General features: G+C 40.5%; 1 protein-coding gene across 3 annotated transcripts in view; it reads left to right on the top strand.

Annotated features, from left to right (window-relative positions):
- The window catches only part of CREB5 (cAMP responsive element binding protein 5), a 567,180-nt gene that overhangs the window by 406,492 nt on the left and 140,334 nt on the right, over positions 1–20,354 (top strand). For all 3 annotated transcript variants that reach the window (XM_089669884.1, XM_089669883.1, XM_089669886.1), the window contains exon 6: positions 18,100–18,226. In XM_089669884.1, the coding sequence (XP_089526010.1) occupies positions 18,100–18,226 (127 nt within the window). The remainder of the gene's footprint in view (positions 1–18,099; positions 18,227–20,354) is intronic.

The following is a 20,354-nucleotide window of genomic DNA, read 5'->3' as shown; positions in this document are numbered from 1 at the left end:
TGATCTGGGGGACTGCAGTATTTATCACTCATGGGAGTAGCTTGAATTTTCTACCTGTCACTGTTGACATGTTAATTGAAAGAAAAGCTTATGTTGTCTGTGACTTCATGAATTGTGTTTATACAAGTACACAGGTAGAAGTAATCTGTCTGCAGAGGCTCAGCTCTCTAGGAACTACATTGGTGATACAACAATGCATTGATGTATGTATATACACTTTTTGTGTAAGGGTTTTTCTGCAATAAAATACCTTTCCCACAGGCAAAATTTAAAATACAGGAAACAATGAATGTAAAATCTGTAGCTATTACAGAGCTTGTCTGTACATGACTGTTTTGTTTTTAGATCAGCTATACATTAGAAAAAAAAAACTATATGCATATATTGTGTATATTCTAGTCCTAGTCTACCAATACCAGTCCTATTAGATAGGTACCAGCACCCAGGTTATCTGGAGTAAGTCCTTAAGTGTGCCTGTGTCTGTTTCTGTATGATGGAAAAAGGTGGATTTTCTTATAAAGTTATGGGGTGTATATTTTTTCACCATCATTAGATATGCAATCATACAATATAATTTTATTTACACATATTCTACAGCAGGTTAGAGCCACTAAAATAAGAAAATGTTCTGTGTAAAAGGGGTGATCCTAGCAGTGGAGTGGTGTCTTGTGCACCAAAGGTTGTGTGCCTACAAGCTCCGGAGATTAACATTTGGCCCTGTATATCAATAAGGTTAGTGAACATAATATGGTATTGGCATATCTTCTGTAACATGCCTTTTAATCCAGCTTCTACCATCTCTAGCAGGCAGTGACCAAGGGTGAAGTGAGAGGAGACTCCCCAATATAAAAGACACCATTTGCTGCCTTGGGTGAAGAGGGAAAAGGGTTGGTTAGGACAGAGCTGGTGATAGGTAGGGACACGTGAGAGAACCTCCAAGTGCAGAAATGGTGTCAGGATGCGGGTATTCTGCAGCATCGCGCCGGGCGGCGCATGCGCAGAACACCAGTCCTCGCTAGCCGACGAGCGACGGGACCTGGGCATGCACGGCGGAGGCGGTGTTTCCGCATGCGCACTCGCGATCGCAGACACGTGCCTGGCACCAATGACAGCGCAGGGCGGGCTATTTAAACGGGAACTAAGGTATATCAGTTGCCATTTGGTCTTACCTGCTCTGTTCCTGCTATTGTGTTCCTGTGTTATCTCGTTGCCGACCTCTGCTTGTACCTGACCCTGCTGATTGCTCCTGATTAACCCCTGGCTTGCCTGACCATTCTTCTGCCTGATCCCTGGTACTGCGCTGCCCGCAACCTGCTGAACCTGGCTTGTGACCCTGACTATTCTCTGCTCGCTCCTCTTGTACCTTGCTGCCCGCACGATACCGACCCGGCCTGCCTGACTACGCTTACTTCACCCGACGATCCATCCATCCCGCACTATTAGTAAGTCTGCCTGCCTCTTCCCATCAGACTCCGTTCCCGTACTCCCCTGCCAGTGCCCTCTACCACCGCCGGACGCACTCAGGGGTCGCGAGCTGGTTCCAGTCTGCACCAAGTCCATCCCCACCATCAGGGGCCCTGGTGAATCATAGACTGGGACTTAGACCCTGCGCCCTGAGGAAATCCGTGCTGTGGGCTGCTAGAGACACTGTCAGGTGGAACATAACAAATGGTGTAGAACTCTGGCAAATGGAAAGGCACACCCACCTGAGATAGTCATGTATTCCCTATGGCACGTTGCATGAATATATGAACTTTGGTGGGAATGAGCCATAACATGAGCCACAACATGAACAATCTATTGATTCTTTGTAGGGTTGAAGTGCATCTGTATGTCATAAAGTGAGCATGCAAAAGGTGACATCTGCAGCCAAATCCATAGCTATTAATACCACGAGTCCAGGAGCTTCAACAATGGTCATGAGCAGGTGTACTTGTTCCCAATGGATTAACTTATATTACATTACATATATAACAAGGATGTTCCTAAGCACAGTCTTGACAGTGGTGAATTGTATAAAATATTTGGTTTAAATAAATACTGTAGCTCTATGTCAGTTTGCCTTTTCCATATTTTAGTTCTTCCTAAGCTGCTCATTCTGGCTGCAAGACATTACAACAGGCAGTCTGAGTGCTACAGTATGGCATTTTGACTTAGGAATTAGCTGCATTTCACCACTAATCACTTCATTCCTACTAGCTCAATATTATTATCACATTATTATTTCTGGGTGTTATTTGGAATAATTGGTTGTACTGTGTGCCTATTTCTATACTCTTAAATCTAATCTATTTGTTCTGAGTCAAATTGAATAATTTGGAATGGATGCCCCCTTTCTATAAATGTTTGCACTCACAGAATTGATATTGTCATTGTCTATCGGGCCTGTTAGGGAAAGCTGACAATTCTGTGTAGAAAGAAATACTGTTTTTTATTTTTTGTTTTTATATATTTATTCAATTTTTTGGTACTGGTCCATGTACCCCAATTGCAGCATCTAGCTTTTCATGTCTTTTGTTTGACATTGGTTGCCTATTTACCCTACAAATGGCTGGAATTTAATATCAAGGTTCACCCCTGTATACTTCAATGAGGTTAGAGCCACAAAGGTCACAAACTTCGCAAGATTCAAAACATTTTTTGTGCACTGAACCTAGGAAGAATCACTCTATGCCATCATGTCACAGGGATGCGCCTTGTTGACACTAAAAGATTTATGTTACCAACATAGAAACAGAAGAATGACAGCAGAAAAGACCCAGTGGTCCATTGAGTCCGTCCCCCTTTTTTATCTTTTATTTGTCTGAATTTAGGTCTATTTATCCCAATCATGTTTGAATCCACTTACTGTTGACTGACTCGCTACTTCAGCTGAAAGTCTATTCCAAGCATCAGCTGCTGTAAAATAAACCAATATTCACATTTATTAGGGGTTTTGTGATGTACTGTTTATAATCTGCATTTGTATACATAAATATGAGTTAATTGAAGTACATATTGGGCAGGTAAAACCGTGCACAATTCTGATCTATAGTGTAGGGCAAATCTGCATGGTTCATAGAGGTGAGCTTTGTATAGCAAGGAATTATTTAAAAAAAATTTCATTAGTCTGAAAACTGCAACTTTGAAATTAATTGCTGCATATGTGTGGTATTTGCAGTATATGTTATATTGCAGCTAAAGAGTTGTCAAGTGTCCTCATGTTCAGTTCCCATATCCTGATCTGTATTGGTTAATTGACCACAAAAAAGGTCTTATTCTATACTTATCGTTATTCAACTAAGCTGTGCATTTAGAGCACCCCATTTCTGATGGATTGTAGTGATGGGCTTTATGTTTGAGCTGAACATAAGTTTGACTCGAACATTGGCCGTTCGTTTTTACTGAACACACGAATGGTAAGGGTGCCCTGACAGTTCATAGTGATTGACCAAAGCATTGCACCTGACCACAGGTGCAATGCTTTGGCCATTTACTGTGCATGATGATGGCACAAGGGGGCGGGGTTACCTCGTGACTTCTTCACCATATTTAAAACTGTCATCATGGTGCAGCTGTCAGATGGCCGGGAGCCAGCGATGAGAGAAGAGCATTTTTTTTCTTTTTCCGGGTTGGCAGTGGCGGCAGGCTTCATGATTGATGTCGGATCTACTTTGGGGGACATTTTTTTATTTTTGTTTTTTTTAAAGGACTTGTCAAAGACTGTCTCCTGTCATTTTCCACTACACTTTTTTTTATGTTAAAGGGGCTTCCAGATTCCAATAAGTCCCCCCGCCCAAAGACCCCCACAACTACTGGCCAGGGTTGTGGGGAAGAGGCCCTTGTCCCCATCAACATGGGGACAAGGTGCTATGGGGGGTCCCCCATGCCCAAAGCACCTCTTCATGTTGAGGGCATGTGGTCTGGTATGGTTCAGGAGGGGGGGGGGCACTAGCTCCTCCCCTTCTTTTCTTGACCTGCCAGGCTGCATCCTCAGATAAGGTTCTGGTATGGATTTTGGGGAGACCCCACACCATTTTTTTTTTACATTTTGGCATGGAGGTTCCCCTCAAAATCCATACCAGACCCAAAGGGCTTGTTATGGATGGAAGGGGGGACCCCACATCGTTTTTTAAATATTTTTTAATTGTCAGGCAATGCCAACAATTCTTTTGACATTCAACTGTCAGCGAGGATCCATGCTGACAGCTGAAACAGTAAAAAATGTTTTCACTACTAAAATACCGCATGATTTAATAATTTAACTCATGCTGTATTTTAGTACCTGAGCTGTATTGTACCACATACTCAGATGCGGTAAGATCCCATTCAGTAAATTGTCCCTGTTTTAAGTTTGCGGTCAAACTTTTGGTAGGTTTGAATGTTCCACCGCGAACCAAACAAGGGGGTGTTCGCCCTTCACTGATGGATTGCTTTGATGGTCAAAGTTTACTATATGAGTAGCAAGACAGTTTCCATATATCGAACCTTTAGTGCTTAATCATTCACCATAATAGGAGGTACATTGTGACCTGAGATAAGATATTTGGTCTGCCTTCTTCTCTTTCATTTGTATTAACAAGCAGACAAAGCAAAAGAAGACAGGGGTCACTGCTGGCAGAGCAGAAGACGGGTCACTGCTGGCAGGGCAGAGGACAGAGGGCACTGATGACAGGGCGGAGGACAGGGGTCACTGCTGGTGGGGCGGAGGACAGAGGTCACTGCTGGAAGGTTGGAGGACAGGGGTCACTGCTGGCAGGACAGAAGACATGGGCCACTGCTGGCAGAGCAGAAGACAGGGGTCACTGCTGGCAGGGCAGAGGACAGGGGTCACTGCCGGCAGGGCAGAGGACAGGGGCCACTGCTAGTAGGGCGGAGGACAGGGGCACAGCTCCTTCTCCCATCCATGCGCTGCACACAGCACAGACAGCAGAGCTCCTCCTCCCCACACAACACGTACCTGAGATCAGTATAGTGTCAGTCAAGGACAGTATAGTGTCAGGCTAGGGAGGTAAAGTATCAGATGAGGGTGATAAGGTGTCACGATTGGGGCAGCATAGTGGCAGGTTAGGACAGTATAATGTCCGGTTAGGGGTGGCTTTGGAGGAGGGGGGCACAACTAAAATCTGGGGGTGCATAGCCTACCCCAGCACCCCCTAGATTCGGCCATGCAATGTATTTGTATACTTAGTTTGCTTAGTGTAATACAATGAGACAATATAGTAAATCAGACACCTCTTTTCTTGCTTGTATTAGTCTATATCTTCCTAATGGGTATATGCGGTTATTTTTTATTCATTAAGTATTAAGCTTTTAATATCCTGTTCTTTTTTAATAAAGGTATCAACCTAAGATGAATTGTGTAAATATTTTTGAAGTAGTTTGTTTAGTCCACTATTTAATTATATCAAAGCCCTGAAGAAGATGGTTCTGAGAATACAGCTTGTACAAGTGTTGACTCAATAAAATGCTTAGGGGTCAATTCACTAAAAGATAAATACGGCATTAATTTTTGAATTAAAATAACTAATGCTGTATTTATCTCAAAAGTAGACAATTTATTTTAAAAATGTATTATTTACTGAATGCTTTGAATATTTATGTTTTACAATAATTAGCTCTTACATTTTGCATTATTTTTGGCATTGTTTTTGGTGCCACAATTTTTTTTTTGCAGGCTAATTCTGCACCAGATGCACTAGAAGGCACACAGCAATATTGTGAAACTATGAAGACATTCTAGTGCTCTTTCATTCACAAAGTGATCTCCTTCTGATGAAATGTTACAATTTATTTTCATTCCTGAGCTCAGAGGAGAACATTTTCACACATTGTATACTTTCTTCTATTTGTTATTTTGTACATTTCTAAAATACCGCCAGCAAACACCAGGTGATAAAATAATGAATATGTTTGCTTCTTAGTGAATTGAGTTTAATGGCTGGCCTCATGTTTTTTTGCTGTATTTATCTCACTGATATTTTACAGTACTTTGATGAACTGACTCTTTTATTATCTGTCTCTTTTTGTTACTGCTCACCTCCTCCATCACAGGAGTGAGTTCTCAGATGCTGAGCCCAGTGGTACTGTATCAGGGCAGAGAAAGAGTATGTGAGGGGGGCTGAATCAGAGAAAAAGCTCACTTTTGTGATGGTGGGTGTGAGCAGTAATGACTAGGCCTCACTTAGCAATATTCTGGGAGTATTCCAGCCAGGCTTCATGAGGTACATAAATGTACCATTCATAGATTGTAAGCTCCAAAGAGCAGGGCCCTCCTAACCCTCTTGTATTGAACTATATTGTTTCTGTATTGTCTCCCATTATATTGTAAAGTGCTGAGCAAACTGTTGGAGCTATATAAATCCTGTATAATAATAATAAATGGCCTACACCTCTAACGAGGACATTATTCAACTTTCGTCAAAGACAGTTTGTTTTTATCCACAGATGCCCCTTACCTACATAGGCATTCATTGGTGAAGGTGAACTATCCCTTGAAAGTCAAATCTTTAGTTTTTTATATGAATAGAGTGGTGAGAAGTTAGGGAAGTCCCCTACTCTCTGATTGTCCTGATCACTAATATCACTGGAAAGAAAAGTGATGGGTGAATCCAAAAGGTTAAGTTGCCACTAAAACAGTGATAGTAGGGAAACCTTTCAACGTGAACAATTGTTTCCAGGACAGAAGTCTAAGTGGGGGTTTCCCTCACTCTATCCAAATCGAAATTAAAAAAGTTGTGACTGTAGATATAACTGTACTTCACCTTGTTTCTGCTGGTAGACTGTTCCTCATCATGACACACAACATTTTTTCCCTGTGTCTATAAAGATACATTGATAATCTGCAAAGTATTAATATATTCGTTTATGCAATAAATCTAAAACAGCAGAGCTATAAAGTGGGGTAATAACAAGCAGAATATAGACCCAGTGCATCTGGAATCATTTGTGTTGTCTAGACAATTTACAGATATAATTCTTATAGGAGTTGGCATGAGAATGATGGTTGCTGAGTGCCAGAGTCCCGGGGCATAGAACTGATTTCTGAACATCGCTACTGCACACATTAGAAAGATTGTTGGCAATAGATGTAATAATTCATAAGTCCAAAATATGTGAGGATAATTCATTATTGGTTATTTTGGCATAAATATGTATTACCAACAGAAGCAGAAGAAAGCTGTTGGCCACAGACTGCTTAAAGGAAAGACTTGCAGGCTGGTAATTGAGATTCAGGGGGTCTTATCACTTGTGTACTAATATGTATTATCCATAGCAAACTGAAAACATTTGCCATTCATACTTTCACCTGCACTGAAAGTAGGAAAGGGGTTGTTTGCTATGGCCAACAGAGATAGTTCTTTTTAAAGTGTTACTAAACCCACAACAGTAAAATCAGTCTGTATATGCAGTAAAGCATGCTTGTTATACTCACTGTGGAACCTAAGGGGTTAATCCTCTGCATTCTGTAAAAAGGCTGCTTGATCCTGACTTCTCTGCCCCTCCTCTTGTTCAAATATCCATGCTGATAAGACAGACTGAACCTGTAGCCCTTCTGCACATGCTCAGTTTGGTGTGTATTGTTAGAGAGGTTTTTTTTTTCGTTGGAGAGTGCATGTGATCAGCACAGGACCAATCAGCACTGTCCAGACAGAGGTCAGGGGTTTTGCATCCTCCTACAGCAGAAACAAAACTCATCCTACAATCTTTAGCCAGAGCTCAGCTGAAGTCACAAGACTGCTCTAACTGCTGATGAGAAAAAGCTATTTGGCAGTTTATATTTACTAAAATAATTGCACTTCCATGTTGTGTGTACTGTGGGAGACCAGATATAGTGAATGCAGGGTCCGGGGTTTAGTAACATTTTTAGAATGAAATCCCCTTGGATTACATGCATATGTGTTCTTCTTATGATAACTATCACACTTGCTTTTGCTCTCAACCAAGCTGTCAAAGCAACGAATGGCTGATTTCATAACTGATCACATGTGTAGCATCATGTCAACTGCAGATCAAACAGAGGCTAATATGGCAACTTCCTTGGCTGTGAAGCATGGGAGAGTGTAGATATGCTTCTGTGCCGATTCACATATGTGCGGCGCAGCTTGACAGCTCCAGTTTCAGTGCAAATTGAAAAGGAGTCACTCAGAGGTTCAGTTCTGGTTCAGGTCAGAATTTGAAGAGAGAAAAATGGTCTGAAATCATGTTCATTAACTCATGGCATGTGCGATTCAGAAGTGATTCCCATAGAAGTCAATGAGACTTTAGGCCGCACCTGAACCAGACCGCACTGCTCAGAAATCCAGGCAGGACTCTTTTTCAATCTGCGCTGAATCCACACTGCCAGTCCACTGGACATACAGTCATGGCCGAAATTGTTGGCACCCTTGATATTTCTCCAGGAAATCATGTATTTCTCACGAAACGTATTGCATTAACACATGTTTTGCTATACACATGTTTATTCCCTTTGTGTGTATTGGGACAAAACAAAAAAAGGGAGGAAAGAAAGCAAATTCGACATAATGTCACACAAACCTCCAAAAATGGGCTGGACAAAAGTATTGGCACCCTTTCACAACTGCGGATAAATAAGAATGTTACAAGCATGTGATGCTCCTGTAAACTCACCTGGGGCAAGTAACAGGTGTGGGCAATATAGAAATCACACCTGAAAGCAGATAAAAAGGAGAGACGTTCACTTAACCTTTGCATTGTGTGTCTGTCTGTGCCACACTAAGCATGGACAACAGAAAGAGGAGACGAGAACTGTCTGAGGACCTGAGAACCAAAATTGTGGCAAAATATCAACAATCTCAAGGTTACAAGTCCATCTCCAGAGAACTAGATTTGCCTTTGTCCACAGTGCGCAACATTATCAAGAAGTTTGCAACCCATGGCACTGTAGCTAATCTCCCTGGTCGTGGACGGATGAGGAAAATTGATGAAAGATTGCAACGCAGAATAGTCCGGATGGTGGATAAGCAGCCCCAAACATGTTCCAAAGACATTCAAGCTGTCCTGCAGGCTCAGGGAGCATCAGTGTCAGCGCGAACTATCCGTCGACATTTAAATGAAATGAAACGCTATGGCAGGAGACCCAGGAGGACCCCACTGCTGACACAGAGACATAAAAAAGCAAGACTACAGTTTGCCAAAATGTACTTGAGTAAGCCAAAAGCCTTCTGGGAAAACGTCTTGTGGACAGATGAGACCAAGATAGAGCTTTTCGGTAAAGCACATCATTCTACTGTTTACCGAAAACGGAATGAGGCCTACAAAGAACAAAACACAGTACCTACGGTAAAATATGGTGGAGGTTCAATGATGTTTTGGGGTTGTTTTGCTGCCTCTGGCACTGGGTGCCTTGACTGTGTGCAAGGCATCATGAAATCTGAGGATTACCAAAGGATTTTGGGTCGCACTGTAGGGCCCAGTGTCAGAAAGCTGGGTTTGCGTCCAAGATCCTGGGTCTTCCAGCAGGACAATGACCCCAAACATACGTCAAAAAGCACTCAGAAATGGATGGCAAAGAAGCGCTGGAGAGTTCTGAAGTGGCCAGCAATGAGCCCAGATCTAAATCCCATTGAACACCTGTGGAGAGATCTTAAAATTGCTGTTGGGAAAAGGTGTCCTTCCAATAAGAGAGACCTGGAGCTGTTTGCAAAGGAAGAGTGGTCCAAAATTCCGGGTGAGAGGTGTCAGAAGCTTATTGATGGTTATAGGAAGCGACTGATTTCAGTTATGTTTTCCAAAGGGTGTGCAACCAAATATTAAGTTAAGGGTGCCAATACTTTTGTCCAGCCCATTTTTGGGGTTTTGTGTGACATTATGTCATATTTGCTTTTCTGCCTCTGTTTTATATTTGTTCCAATACATACAAAGGGAATAAACATGTGTATAGCAAAACATGTGTTAATGCAATACCTTTTTTGTGTGAAATACTTGATTTTCAGGAAAAATATCAAGGGTGCCAACAATTTCGGCCATGACTGTATGTGAATGGGCACCATAGGAAGCAATGTTATTTCACATCTCATGTGGATTAGATATGGTTCAAACTGCATCCAATCCACATATGTTTCAACCAAAATTAAAGTGGTTGTGAACCCTTACATATACCCATTGAAATGACTGGCTTCAGGAGATACACAGAGATGATACAAATCCTCCTACAAGCTCTATAAATTCTGGACTTCGAACAGATGTAGGGAAGAGAATACTGTACCTGCTTATCTGCAGTATTCTCTTCTCTACATCTGTTCAAAGTCCAGAATTTATAGAGCCTGTCTGAGCTGTCAGAAAAAAAGGGGACAGAGAGCTGAAATTGCACACTGCAGAGGTCAGTGAAGAGAGTTATGAGAGCTGACTGGAGAGAAGGGACACACCCTTAAATAGAGGACACAAGAACAGAGCTGAGGGTGTCAATCTGCTGGAGGTCCCTCCCCATCACCTTTTTTCTCTTGGTGTCAGGAAAACATTTCAGACGTGACTCATGTACAGTCAGGTCCATAAATATTGGGACATCAACACAATTCTAACATTTTTGGCTCTATACACCACCACAATGGATTTGAAATGAAACGAACAAGATGTGCTTTAACTTCAGACTGTCAGCTTTAATTTGAGGGTATTTACATCAAAATCAGATGAACAGTGTAGGAATTACAACAGTTTGCATATGTGCCTCCCACTTGTTAAGGGACCAAAAGTAATGGGACAGAATAATAATCATAAATCAAACTTTCACTTTTTAATACTTGGTTGTAAATCCTTTGCAGTCAATTACAGCCTGAAGTCTGGAATGCATAGACACTGGGTTTCATCCCTGGTGATGCTCTGGCAGGCTTCTACTGCAACTGTCTTCAGTTCCTGCTTGTTCTTGGGGCATTTTCCCTTCAGTTTTGTCTTCAGCAAGTGAAATGCATGCTCAATCGGATTCAGGTCAGGTGATTGACTTGGCCATTGCATAACATTCCACTTCTTTCTCTTAAACTCTTTGGTTGCTTTTGCAGTATGCTTTGGGTCATTGTCCATCTGCGCTGTGAAGCGGCGTCCAATGAGTTGTGAAGCATTTGGCTGAATATGAGCAGATAATATTGCCCGAAACACTTCAGAATTCATCCTGCTGCTTTTGTCAGCAGTCACATCATCAATAAATACAAGAGAACCAGTTCCATTGGCAGCCATACATGCCCACGCCATGACACTACCACCACCATGCTTCACTGATGAGGTGGTATGCTTAGGATCATGAGCAGTTCCTTTCCTTCTCCATACTCTTCTCTTCCCATCACTCTGGTACAAGTTGTTCTTGGTCTCATCTGTCCATAGGATGTTGTTCCAGAACTATGAAGGCTTTTTTAGATGTCGTTTGGCAAACTCTAATCTGGCCTTCCTGTTTTTGAGGCTCACCAATGGTTTACATCTTGTGGTGAACCCTCTGTATTCACTCTTGTGAAGTCTTCTCTTGATTGTTGACTTTGACACACATACACCTACCTCCTGGAGAGTGTTCTTGATCTGGCCAACTGTTGTGAAGGGTGTTTTCTTCACCAGGGAAAGAATTCTTCGGTCATCCACCACAGTTGTTTTCCGTGGTCTTCTGGGTCTTTTGGTGTTGCTGAGCTCATCGGTGCGTTCCTTCTTTTTAAGAATGTCCCAAACAGTTGTTTTGACCACGCCTAATGTTTTTGCTATCTCTTTGATGGGTTTGTTTTGTTTTTTCAGCCTAATGTTGGTTTGCTTCACTGATAGTGGATCTCATCTTGAGAGTTGACAGCAACAGATTCCAAATGCAAATAGCACACTTGAAATGAACTCTGGACCTTTAATCTGCTCATTGTAATTGGGATAAAGAGGGAAAAACACATACCTGGCCATGGAACAGCTGAGAAGCCAATTGTTCCATTACTTTTGGTCCCTTAACAAGTGGGAGGCACATATGCAAACTGTTGTAATACCTACACCGTTCACCTGATTTGGATGTAAATACCCTCAAATTAAAGCTGACAGTCTGCAGTTAAAGCACACCTTGTTTGTTTCATTTCAAATCCATTGTGGTGGTGTATAGAGCCAAAAATGTTAGAATTGTGTTGATGTCCCAATATTTATGGACCTGACTGTAGATAGCAGAGGAATGAAGCAGAAAACAGAAATGACACTTTTAGCTCTGGATAGAGACAATCACACACTCTAGAGGGATATGCTTTGTTCATATTTTGAGGACCCAGCAGCTCTGTATTTTAAAATTGACCATAAAATCTATCATGTGGAGAAAAAAAACAAATTCTATATATTATTCTTCTGATGCATGTAAAAAAAACAGTCACTTTGCTGGTTGTTGGATACACAGACATACATTTTCTAGGTTTTTGCATGTTTTTTTTTTATTATTTTATTTTACCCAATGTTTTTCTTATGAACATATTCTAAAATGCTTTATAGAGCATGCTAAACTATTCACATCATGTCCTTCCCATGAAGATGCTCTTAATCCAATGTCTCTACTAGTTATGAATACATTCACACAATTGGTAGAACCAATTAAATCAGACACCAATTAATTCCCCAATGAACTAAACTATCTGTAGGAAACCCATAACAACTCAGGGAGAGCATACAAATTTCTTATGCCCCTTAAGGTGGGAATACACGGTTAGAAAATTGACCGATCGGTCACCCAACAACCGAGAGGCGTTTGTTTGTTGGTCAAAATCGTGGCCCACATTAACCAATCTAAAAAACCCGTTCGTCGGGCAATACATAGTGTTGACGTCTTCCATACAAGTGGAAGTGATGCAGTGTGCATGTGACCTTGTAGCCATGCCCTTCCAGCCAGAACGAGCGATATACACAACAATTAACAGCAATGAGTATAATATAGTTTATTACATTAACTATACACATAAATAGTGATACATAAACATATAATATGCAGAATTCTGGTTTCATTATCTCATTAGGCTAATCTACTTTTAACATTTGGATTTTTCGTTCGTGTTTACGAAGATTCCTTGGACATAAACATCTGAGTCATCTTCTGTTTCTGCTCATGCGTGATAGCGCTTGATAGATTTTTTTCGTACGACCGTCATACCCAGTGGTGTATTTAGGCTTTGTGCTAGCATAGGCAACACAAAAATCGAACCCCCCCACCCAGGAGAGCCTTCCACTATCACCACCCTCTGTACACCAGCCAACCCAACCCCCATCCCACCCTACAGCGAGAAAGAGCGAAAGACACCCACTTGCACAGCTCCAGACATCCCCTGGAATAAGAGTAAGGCTCAGCATTCATCGCCAAGGAGCCCGCAGCCTCTCTTGGATTCCACCCGGTCCCCATGCCGCGTGTTTCCCTTCTTCTGTCTCTTCTTCCAGGGGACAGTGCTGCCCCCTTGAAAAGTGCCACCCTAGGCAAATGCCTTGTTTGCCTTGTGGTAAATACACCCCTGGTCATACCACCGCAAAGAAAATTGGTAGTTCATATGCGAAACGACAACATTTTTCACTGTGGTTCAACCGGATATTTTCGTTCACAATATTATTATCGGTTAAAACATCCTGCTCATCAATGAAAAGAAAATCGTTCAATCAGTGGTTCCGTAAACTTTTTCGGACGATTTTCTTATCGTGTGTTTGGGGCATAACACAGCTTCACCAGCATTTATATCCTATCTATAGATGTTAGACTGTGCATGGAATATTCAGCCAATTAAAGAACACCTTTATGAAATTTTTTTCCATAAATTGACTTAGCTGAATGTGCCTGTTTCTACACTAAGCATATACAAACGACAGCATATTTATAGCCATTGTTTGCAAAAAAATCATTCTGAGACTTTTTTTCGTTATATTGGTTGAACTGGGGGTGTCTACAGAGGTTGCAGTGTATGTTTAGACATAGGATCCTTTTTTGATTTGAATGATTTGTGTAGGCTCAAGAAATGGTTGTCTTATGTTCACATTTACAGGCAGTTTTATACAGTGCAAACAGTAAAGCTGAATTAGAACATCTGTATCAGGGTTCATCATTCAGATCTGGGCAGTCCTTTGTGGGGTTAATGTACTGTGTGAAAGATTGCTATGTGTGGACAAAATAAAGAAGATAATATTGAAATGATTTGAACTTCCTTTAAACCCATTACATGTATTTTATTATGCAGGTTTACCCCGAGGCACCCAATCTGCTCCTCAACTTATCCATTATGACATAACCTTTCCTATATATTTACCTATCATTATATACATTTTGTAAATTTTTAATAATTGTATTATTGAGACATACCTTGTCAATATTTTTATTAGCACTGTTATTTGCTATTATCTTTCAGTTTAAAGGTACAAAAGTAATTTTAGCTTTCCCAAATGTTATATTTGCTTTCTTTCTTCACAGATATAGTTTTCTTGGTTTGATATTTGGCAATGAGCTTTAAAGCATGCTCCTCAGTTTACATTTCATTCATTTTATAGTCATCTTGATGTTATAATTATGGTGTCCGAAGTCTTTTTATTATTATTTTATTATGTTGTAAGTGGTAGATGTACTGTAGATCTCTGCCTAATATTAACCATAACAGAGTAATGGCTTTGTATATCTGCTACATTTCAGGCTCCCAGTAGCTATTTGGAAGCCTTGTTATCTGCCAGAAAGGCTTTTGCCCGTGGCTATTTTTGGGTTGATAAAGGTCCAGTTACCTGATTAGCTTCAAACATAGTTAAATATATCCTAATAATCTTTACTTTTACTGAACATTTAGGCCTCATGCACACTGGATGTTTTTGACGCCACTATTAGGGGTGTCAGACGGTTTTTATACTGCCTCTAAACTCTCGTGCATGTTAACCTATGTAATCATGCACATGTAGGCTTTTAGTAGCGTTTTGTAACAGTGAATTTAGTAGCAGAAAAAAAAACCCACTGCCAGTGTGTTCTGGAGAAGTAGAGTTTTGCCAGAAAAAACACTGACAGGTTCTAAACTCTCCTAAACATTGCTAAACGCCAGTGCCCATCATTTTTTTTTTTCTAAGAGGAGTCCTCGACAACTAGTTTCCTTGACAACTAGTGAATAGCTGGTTGTTAACCATTAGCCGCCCAGCCAATGGTCGTTTGGCGTCCGGCAAAATCCTTCAGCGTTCCGGGTGGATGCCATATGGCGTCCTCCCGGGCATGCGCAGTTTGCACACCTGCAGAGCCGCGCAGCGGAGCGATCTGTCACCGGCCGTGTACCTCGGACATGGCCGATGACAGATCTGAGTACCGGCCCCATTGCCGGTACCATGTGGCCTGCTGTGACCAATCACAGCAGGTCACATGACAGTTGTATACAATGGATGGCTTCATTCATGCCATCCATTGTATACTAGTGTCTAGCTGTGAATGGACACAGGGAATGAGCCAATCACAGCCCAGCTGTGTCATGTGATTAACCATGGCCAAATCACAGCTAAGCACAAAAAAAAAAAACCCTGAATGAATCGATGTCATTCAGGTAAATGCTTGCTTATAGCAAAGTAATTCTTTGCTATAAGCAAATTGTGTAAAAAAAAAAAAAAATACTGATCACTTCCCCAAAGTAGTACAATGTTACTATGGTAACATTGTACTACTTTGGTCATAGTGAAATATGAAAAAAAAAGAAAAAAATGTAATAAAAAATAAAAACAAAATGGAAAAAAAATTATATATATTTTTTTTTCATACTGTCACCAGTCAGTGTCCCTGATCACCACAATGCCAGTTATATGATGACGCTGTACTTCACTGGTGACAGTATGTAAAAAAAAATAGAGAAAATAATTTTTTTAATTTTTTATTTTCCGAAAAATGGTGACAAAAAAAATACAACTTCAAAAAACTTGCTATGTCTCTTATGAAATACATCGGACTGTCTACTTTGCAAAAAGGGGTCATTTGGGGAATATCTGTACTGTTCTGACATTCTTGGACCTCAAGAAATTAGATTGGCCGTCAGTACTTCAGGATTGATCAATACTCAGATCTATACCATAGTTTGTGAACTCTATAACTTTCCTACAAACTAAAAAATACATCCTAATTTGGGTTATTTGCACCAAAGACATGTAGTAGAATACATTTTGGCCTAAATTTATGAAGAACAATTATTTATTTGCAAACTTTTATAACAGAAACAAAAAAAAGGGGGTTTTTATTCAAAATTTTTGGACTTTTTTGGTTAATTTAGCAAAAAATAAAAACCCCAGTGGTGATTAAATACCACCAAAAGAAAGCTCTAGTTGTGTGAAGAAAATGATCAAATTTTAGTTTGTGTACAATGTTGTATGACCGCGCAATAGTCATTCAAAGTGTGAGAGCGCTGAAACCTGAAAAATGGTCTGGGCAGGAAGGGGGTAAAAGTGCCCGGCACTGAAATGGTTAAAGAGCGGTCCGGCAAGGCAGTCACTGTGTCCTTACCAATGAATGCATTATCAGCCGTCATCAGAGTTGTTAAGGAAGCCTGTGACCCTGCTCCTTAAGGTTACAGCTACTAAACATAGCTTACACACTATGCCAAACACTTCTACACGCTAAAACACTAAAATATTAGCGCTTTTTTATCCAGTTGTTTGCTTCTAGTGTACATGAAAACTTAGGACTTCATACAGTCAATGAATACAGAAGTGTCTTCAGGTGACATTCACCCTCTCAGATCCTGCAGGCCTACTGACTTTCATTGTTTCATCCAGTGGGACCCCTTTCAGAAACTCACTTGTCAGAGAGAGCCACTGCAGGAAACAATGAACGTCAGTGTGCCAACTACATCTGTGAAGCTCCATTATGTAAAGGGTTGATTTACTAAAGACAAATAGGCTGTTGACTATGCAAGGGAAGTTACAGTTTGTAAAGGATTTTTTTTGTAGAGCTTAGTGAATGTGGTGATATTTCACTTTGAAAGATAAATAAAAATACAACATTTTTGCTTGCACATGTTTGGATGATGGAAGTCAGCAGAGCTTCTTCTCATTCACTAATCTCTGGGGAATATTCCTTTGCATACTGCAACTTCCTTGAAAATTTAACGGTCCATTTGCATGTAGTACATCAACCCTATTAGTAACCATATGTAATGAGAAAAATTGGCTATGTTCGTGTACAAATGATTAAAAATATAAAGAAAGAAGATTTTCAAACTTAAAGTGAATGCACGGCCAAAACTTTTGACATCTTGGATAAAGTAGGGAGGGATTAAAACTCCTGTCAAGTTTTTATTGCTGTCTATACACCTGCTAGGTAGATTTGTTTTTGTGACCAATGTCACTGATACAAAAATTAATTCAAATCATGTGTAAGCTTTGTGTTGGATGGTGTTTCGGCTTACACAGTACTGGGGACATTCTTCTCTTTTGGTGATAGTGGAATGACAACTGGCTGCTTTGGCACAAACACTGCCTCCAAGATAGATACTTGGAAGGATCACATATTTCCTAAGGGCATCAAAGGAACAATGGACTGGTGGAGGAACTCATAAACATGAAATTAAGGGATGGGATTTTGAGAGACTCTGTCACTTTGACCTGATTGGGTCAAGGGGACAGTCTCTTTAAAACACCTTAGTAACAATATTTACATTGCACTGATCAAATTTACAGGTGGAGTAAAAAAAATTACACCCAATACTTTCAATTTAGGTGTACTTGTGCATTTAAATTGATAGTTTTTGTTTACCTTATTGGCATTTTATGAGCTTGTGGCTGTATTAGATAGGTCACCACATTGTTGCTTCCATAGTGGATGCTGTTTTCCATACTTCTATCTGGTATTTACTTTTAGTATATACAATGCTGCCAGAAATAGAAAGTGAAGGCAGATCAAATGTGATTTTGGCGTACGTTCTTGTGTAGTCTGGAAAGCATAACAGTCAAGTTTTTGGTCAATGACTGCTGTAAACTGCTGGTGTACCCCTGTTATTGTAACCTGTCCTCCTCTGATAATATGAAAAAAGTGTTCATGAATGGGGAGCATTTAAGGAAAGGTTGTGCAGAAAACCTAGGTCAAAATATCAGGCATCTATGGAGTTAGCCTGACATGTAATACGATGTACAGCCCTTAAATGTTTATACTGTCTGTAATTCTTACCATGATTTCACTTCTCTTTATAGGCCTGTCCCGGGCTCTCTTTCCTCATTATTACATCTACACAACCGACAAAGACAACCCATGCCCGCCTCTATGCCTGGCACTCTACCCAACCCCACCATGCCCGGGTCCTCCGCCGTCTTGATGCCTGTGAGTTATATTACCTGTATTGCAAACATTAAGGGGCTATATAAATAAATGGGATTGCTTTGTTATGTACTGTATCTTCAAAACTACTTCTCTAACTCATTATCATTGGTTTAAAAATCCCTTACATTCGCTGCTGTCCACATTTCAGTTTTATCTGTAGTCAGAAGTGATCCTGGAGCTTGGCAGCAAGAAGCAGCAGTCCTTCAGCAGTTGAGACACCTCAGCTATGCTTCATCTTCTACCAAGCACTGGTTGCTGGAACTTACAGTTCCTTTAACGCTAAAGAAACACACATTGCCCAATCTGGCCCTAGATAAAATGGGGTTGATTTACTAAAGGCAAATATATTGTTCACTTTGCAAGGGAATTTGCTGCAGAGCTTCCTGAATGTGGTGAAGTTTTACTTTACCAAAAATAAATTAAAGTGTCCAGTCACATGCAAGGAAAATTAAGAAAAAATCATGTTGCTTGCACGTGATTGGATCAGCAGAGTTTCACCTCATTTATTAAGCTCTGGCGCAAATTCACTTGCAAAGTGAACACCCTATTTGCATTTATTAAATAAACCCCAATGTGTTAGCATTTATTCACCAAGCAAGTGTATAAAACAAAGGTTTGCCATAAGGTTGCTTGTGTTTAAGGCAGACCATAGATGGTGCAAATTTTCAACACAGACAGTGTTGACAGGGGTATCCTTCCCACCAAGCTATTGTTTTCTCCCAGTATGGAGAGGGGGGGGGGGCAGGGGAAGCCGCCCCTGCCAGGAGAAGACATTTATTTATTTATTTATTCCAAGTACTTATATAGCGCCGTCAAATTACGCTGCGCTTTACATATATATTGTACATTCACATCAGTCCCTAACCCTCAAGGGGCGTACAATCTAAGGTACGCTGATTATTTCTAGTGGCTATAACAGCCACTAGCGATAATCACATTGGTTGTACCCAAGTTGATTGATTGATCAACTTGGGTACTTTCAGCCTGCCCATACATTGTTGGAATCTTGGCCAGTTCCTGCTTAACTTGCTGTGATTCGAACTGTCTATGGCATGCTTAAGCCTATAATTATCCTCTCAAACATGTAATATAATTTTCAGGTGGACCTAGTTTTAATGTTTTGAATATGTATTTGTTTCATTAAACAAAAATTGTATGTGCAAGTAACTGTTGTGAATACTGCTGTATGTTTCATTATGGCCACTTCGTGTATCTGAGCTGAAACGTTAGATTGGATTGGTGACGGTTTGAAATTGCTGTGTCCCTGCTTGGAAATTTTACTTGTCCCAACAACCATTGTCACCAATAGAGAAAGTGATGGTAAATTTAAATTGCTATGGTTGTTAACTGAATGGGAACAGCAAAATCTACCTATGGGCACATTTGTTCAGGTGACAGCTGTCTAGAAAATGTATTGTCTCATGGAGAGATGTCCCTTCCTGTTGAGTCTATGGGACAGTAAGAGAAGGGAAATCTCCCCAGTGGCGCACAGGCAGTGGAAACAAATTCTGCAAGTCAGCAAGGGTTTTAACCATACTCTATGTAGGCAAAAGCCAAAAAAAGTTTTGGCTTTGCATTTACTTTAAATACATAGAAGTGGCAGCTGTAAGTACACATTTTACTAAATAATTAAAATTATATGTGCATTATGTGCATTGAATGTACAGTAAAAGTTTAATTTATTAAATGTTTTTGTATTGTGAGAAAATCACAAAAACAATCTACAACTGTGCAGTTCCTTTTCTCATTAGAGATCTTTCTAGTTTTAGAGTTACGTTCATAAATACGTAAATAGGGCCTGCGTTGAAGGACTTTGGACATGTGTTGATGACATCAATTTGACTTCAGATTGAGATGTTTCTGAGATCATTCAGAATTCATTGACAGGTGCACCTGCAGTTGACCTCCTTCTGACTTGCATTTGACCTGCTTAAAGCTGTTTGTTTTCCAATAAACTTGTATAGGAGTGCAAAACCTGTTTGACACAAACAAAAGCCCATTGACAAGGCCATAATCCATGTCTTGAAATCCTTGGAAGATAATACATAAGAGGGAAAAGTCATAAGATAATGAAATAAAGAGAACATGCCCTAGGCAGGGGCAGACTGACCATTTGGGAACTCGGGCA

This window comes from Staurois parvus, unplaced genomic scaffold (assembly GCF_062004578.1).
Source record: "Staurois parvus isolate SC_StPar_1 unplaced genomic scaffold, SC_StPar_1.0 ptg000082l, whole genome shotgun sequence".
Classification (NCBI taxonomy): Eukaryota; Metazoa; Chordata; class Amphibia; order Anura; family Ranidae; genus Staurois; species Staurois parvus.
This window is presented reverse-complemented; position numbering and strand designations above follow the sequence as displayed.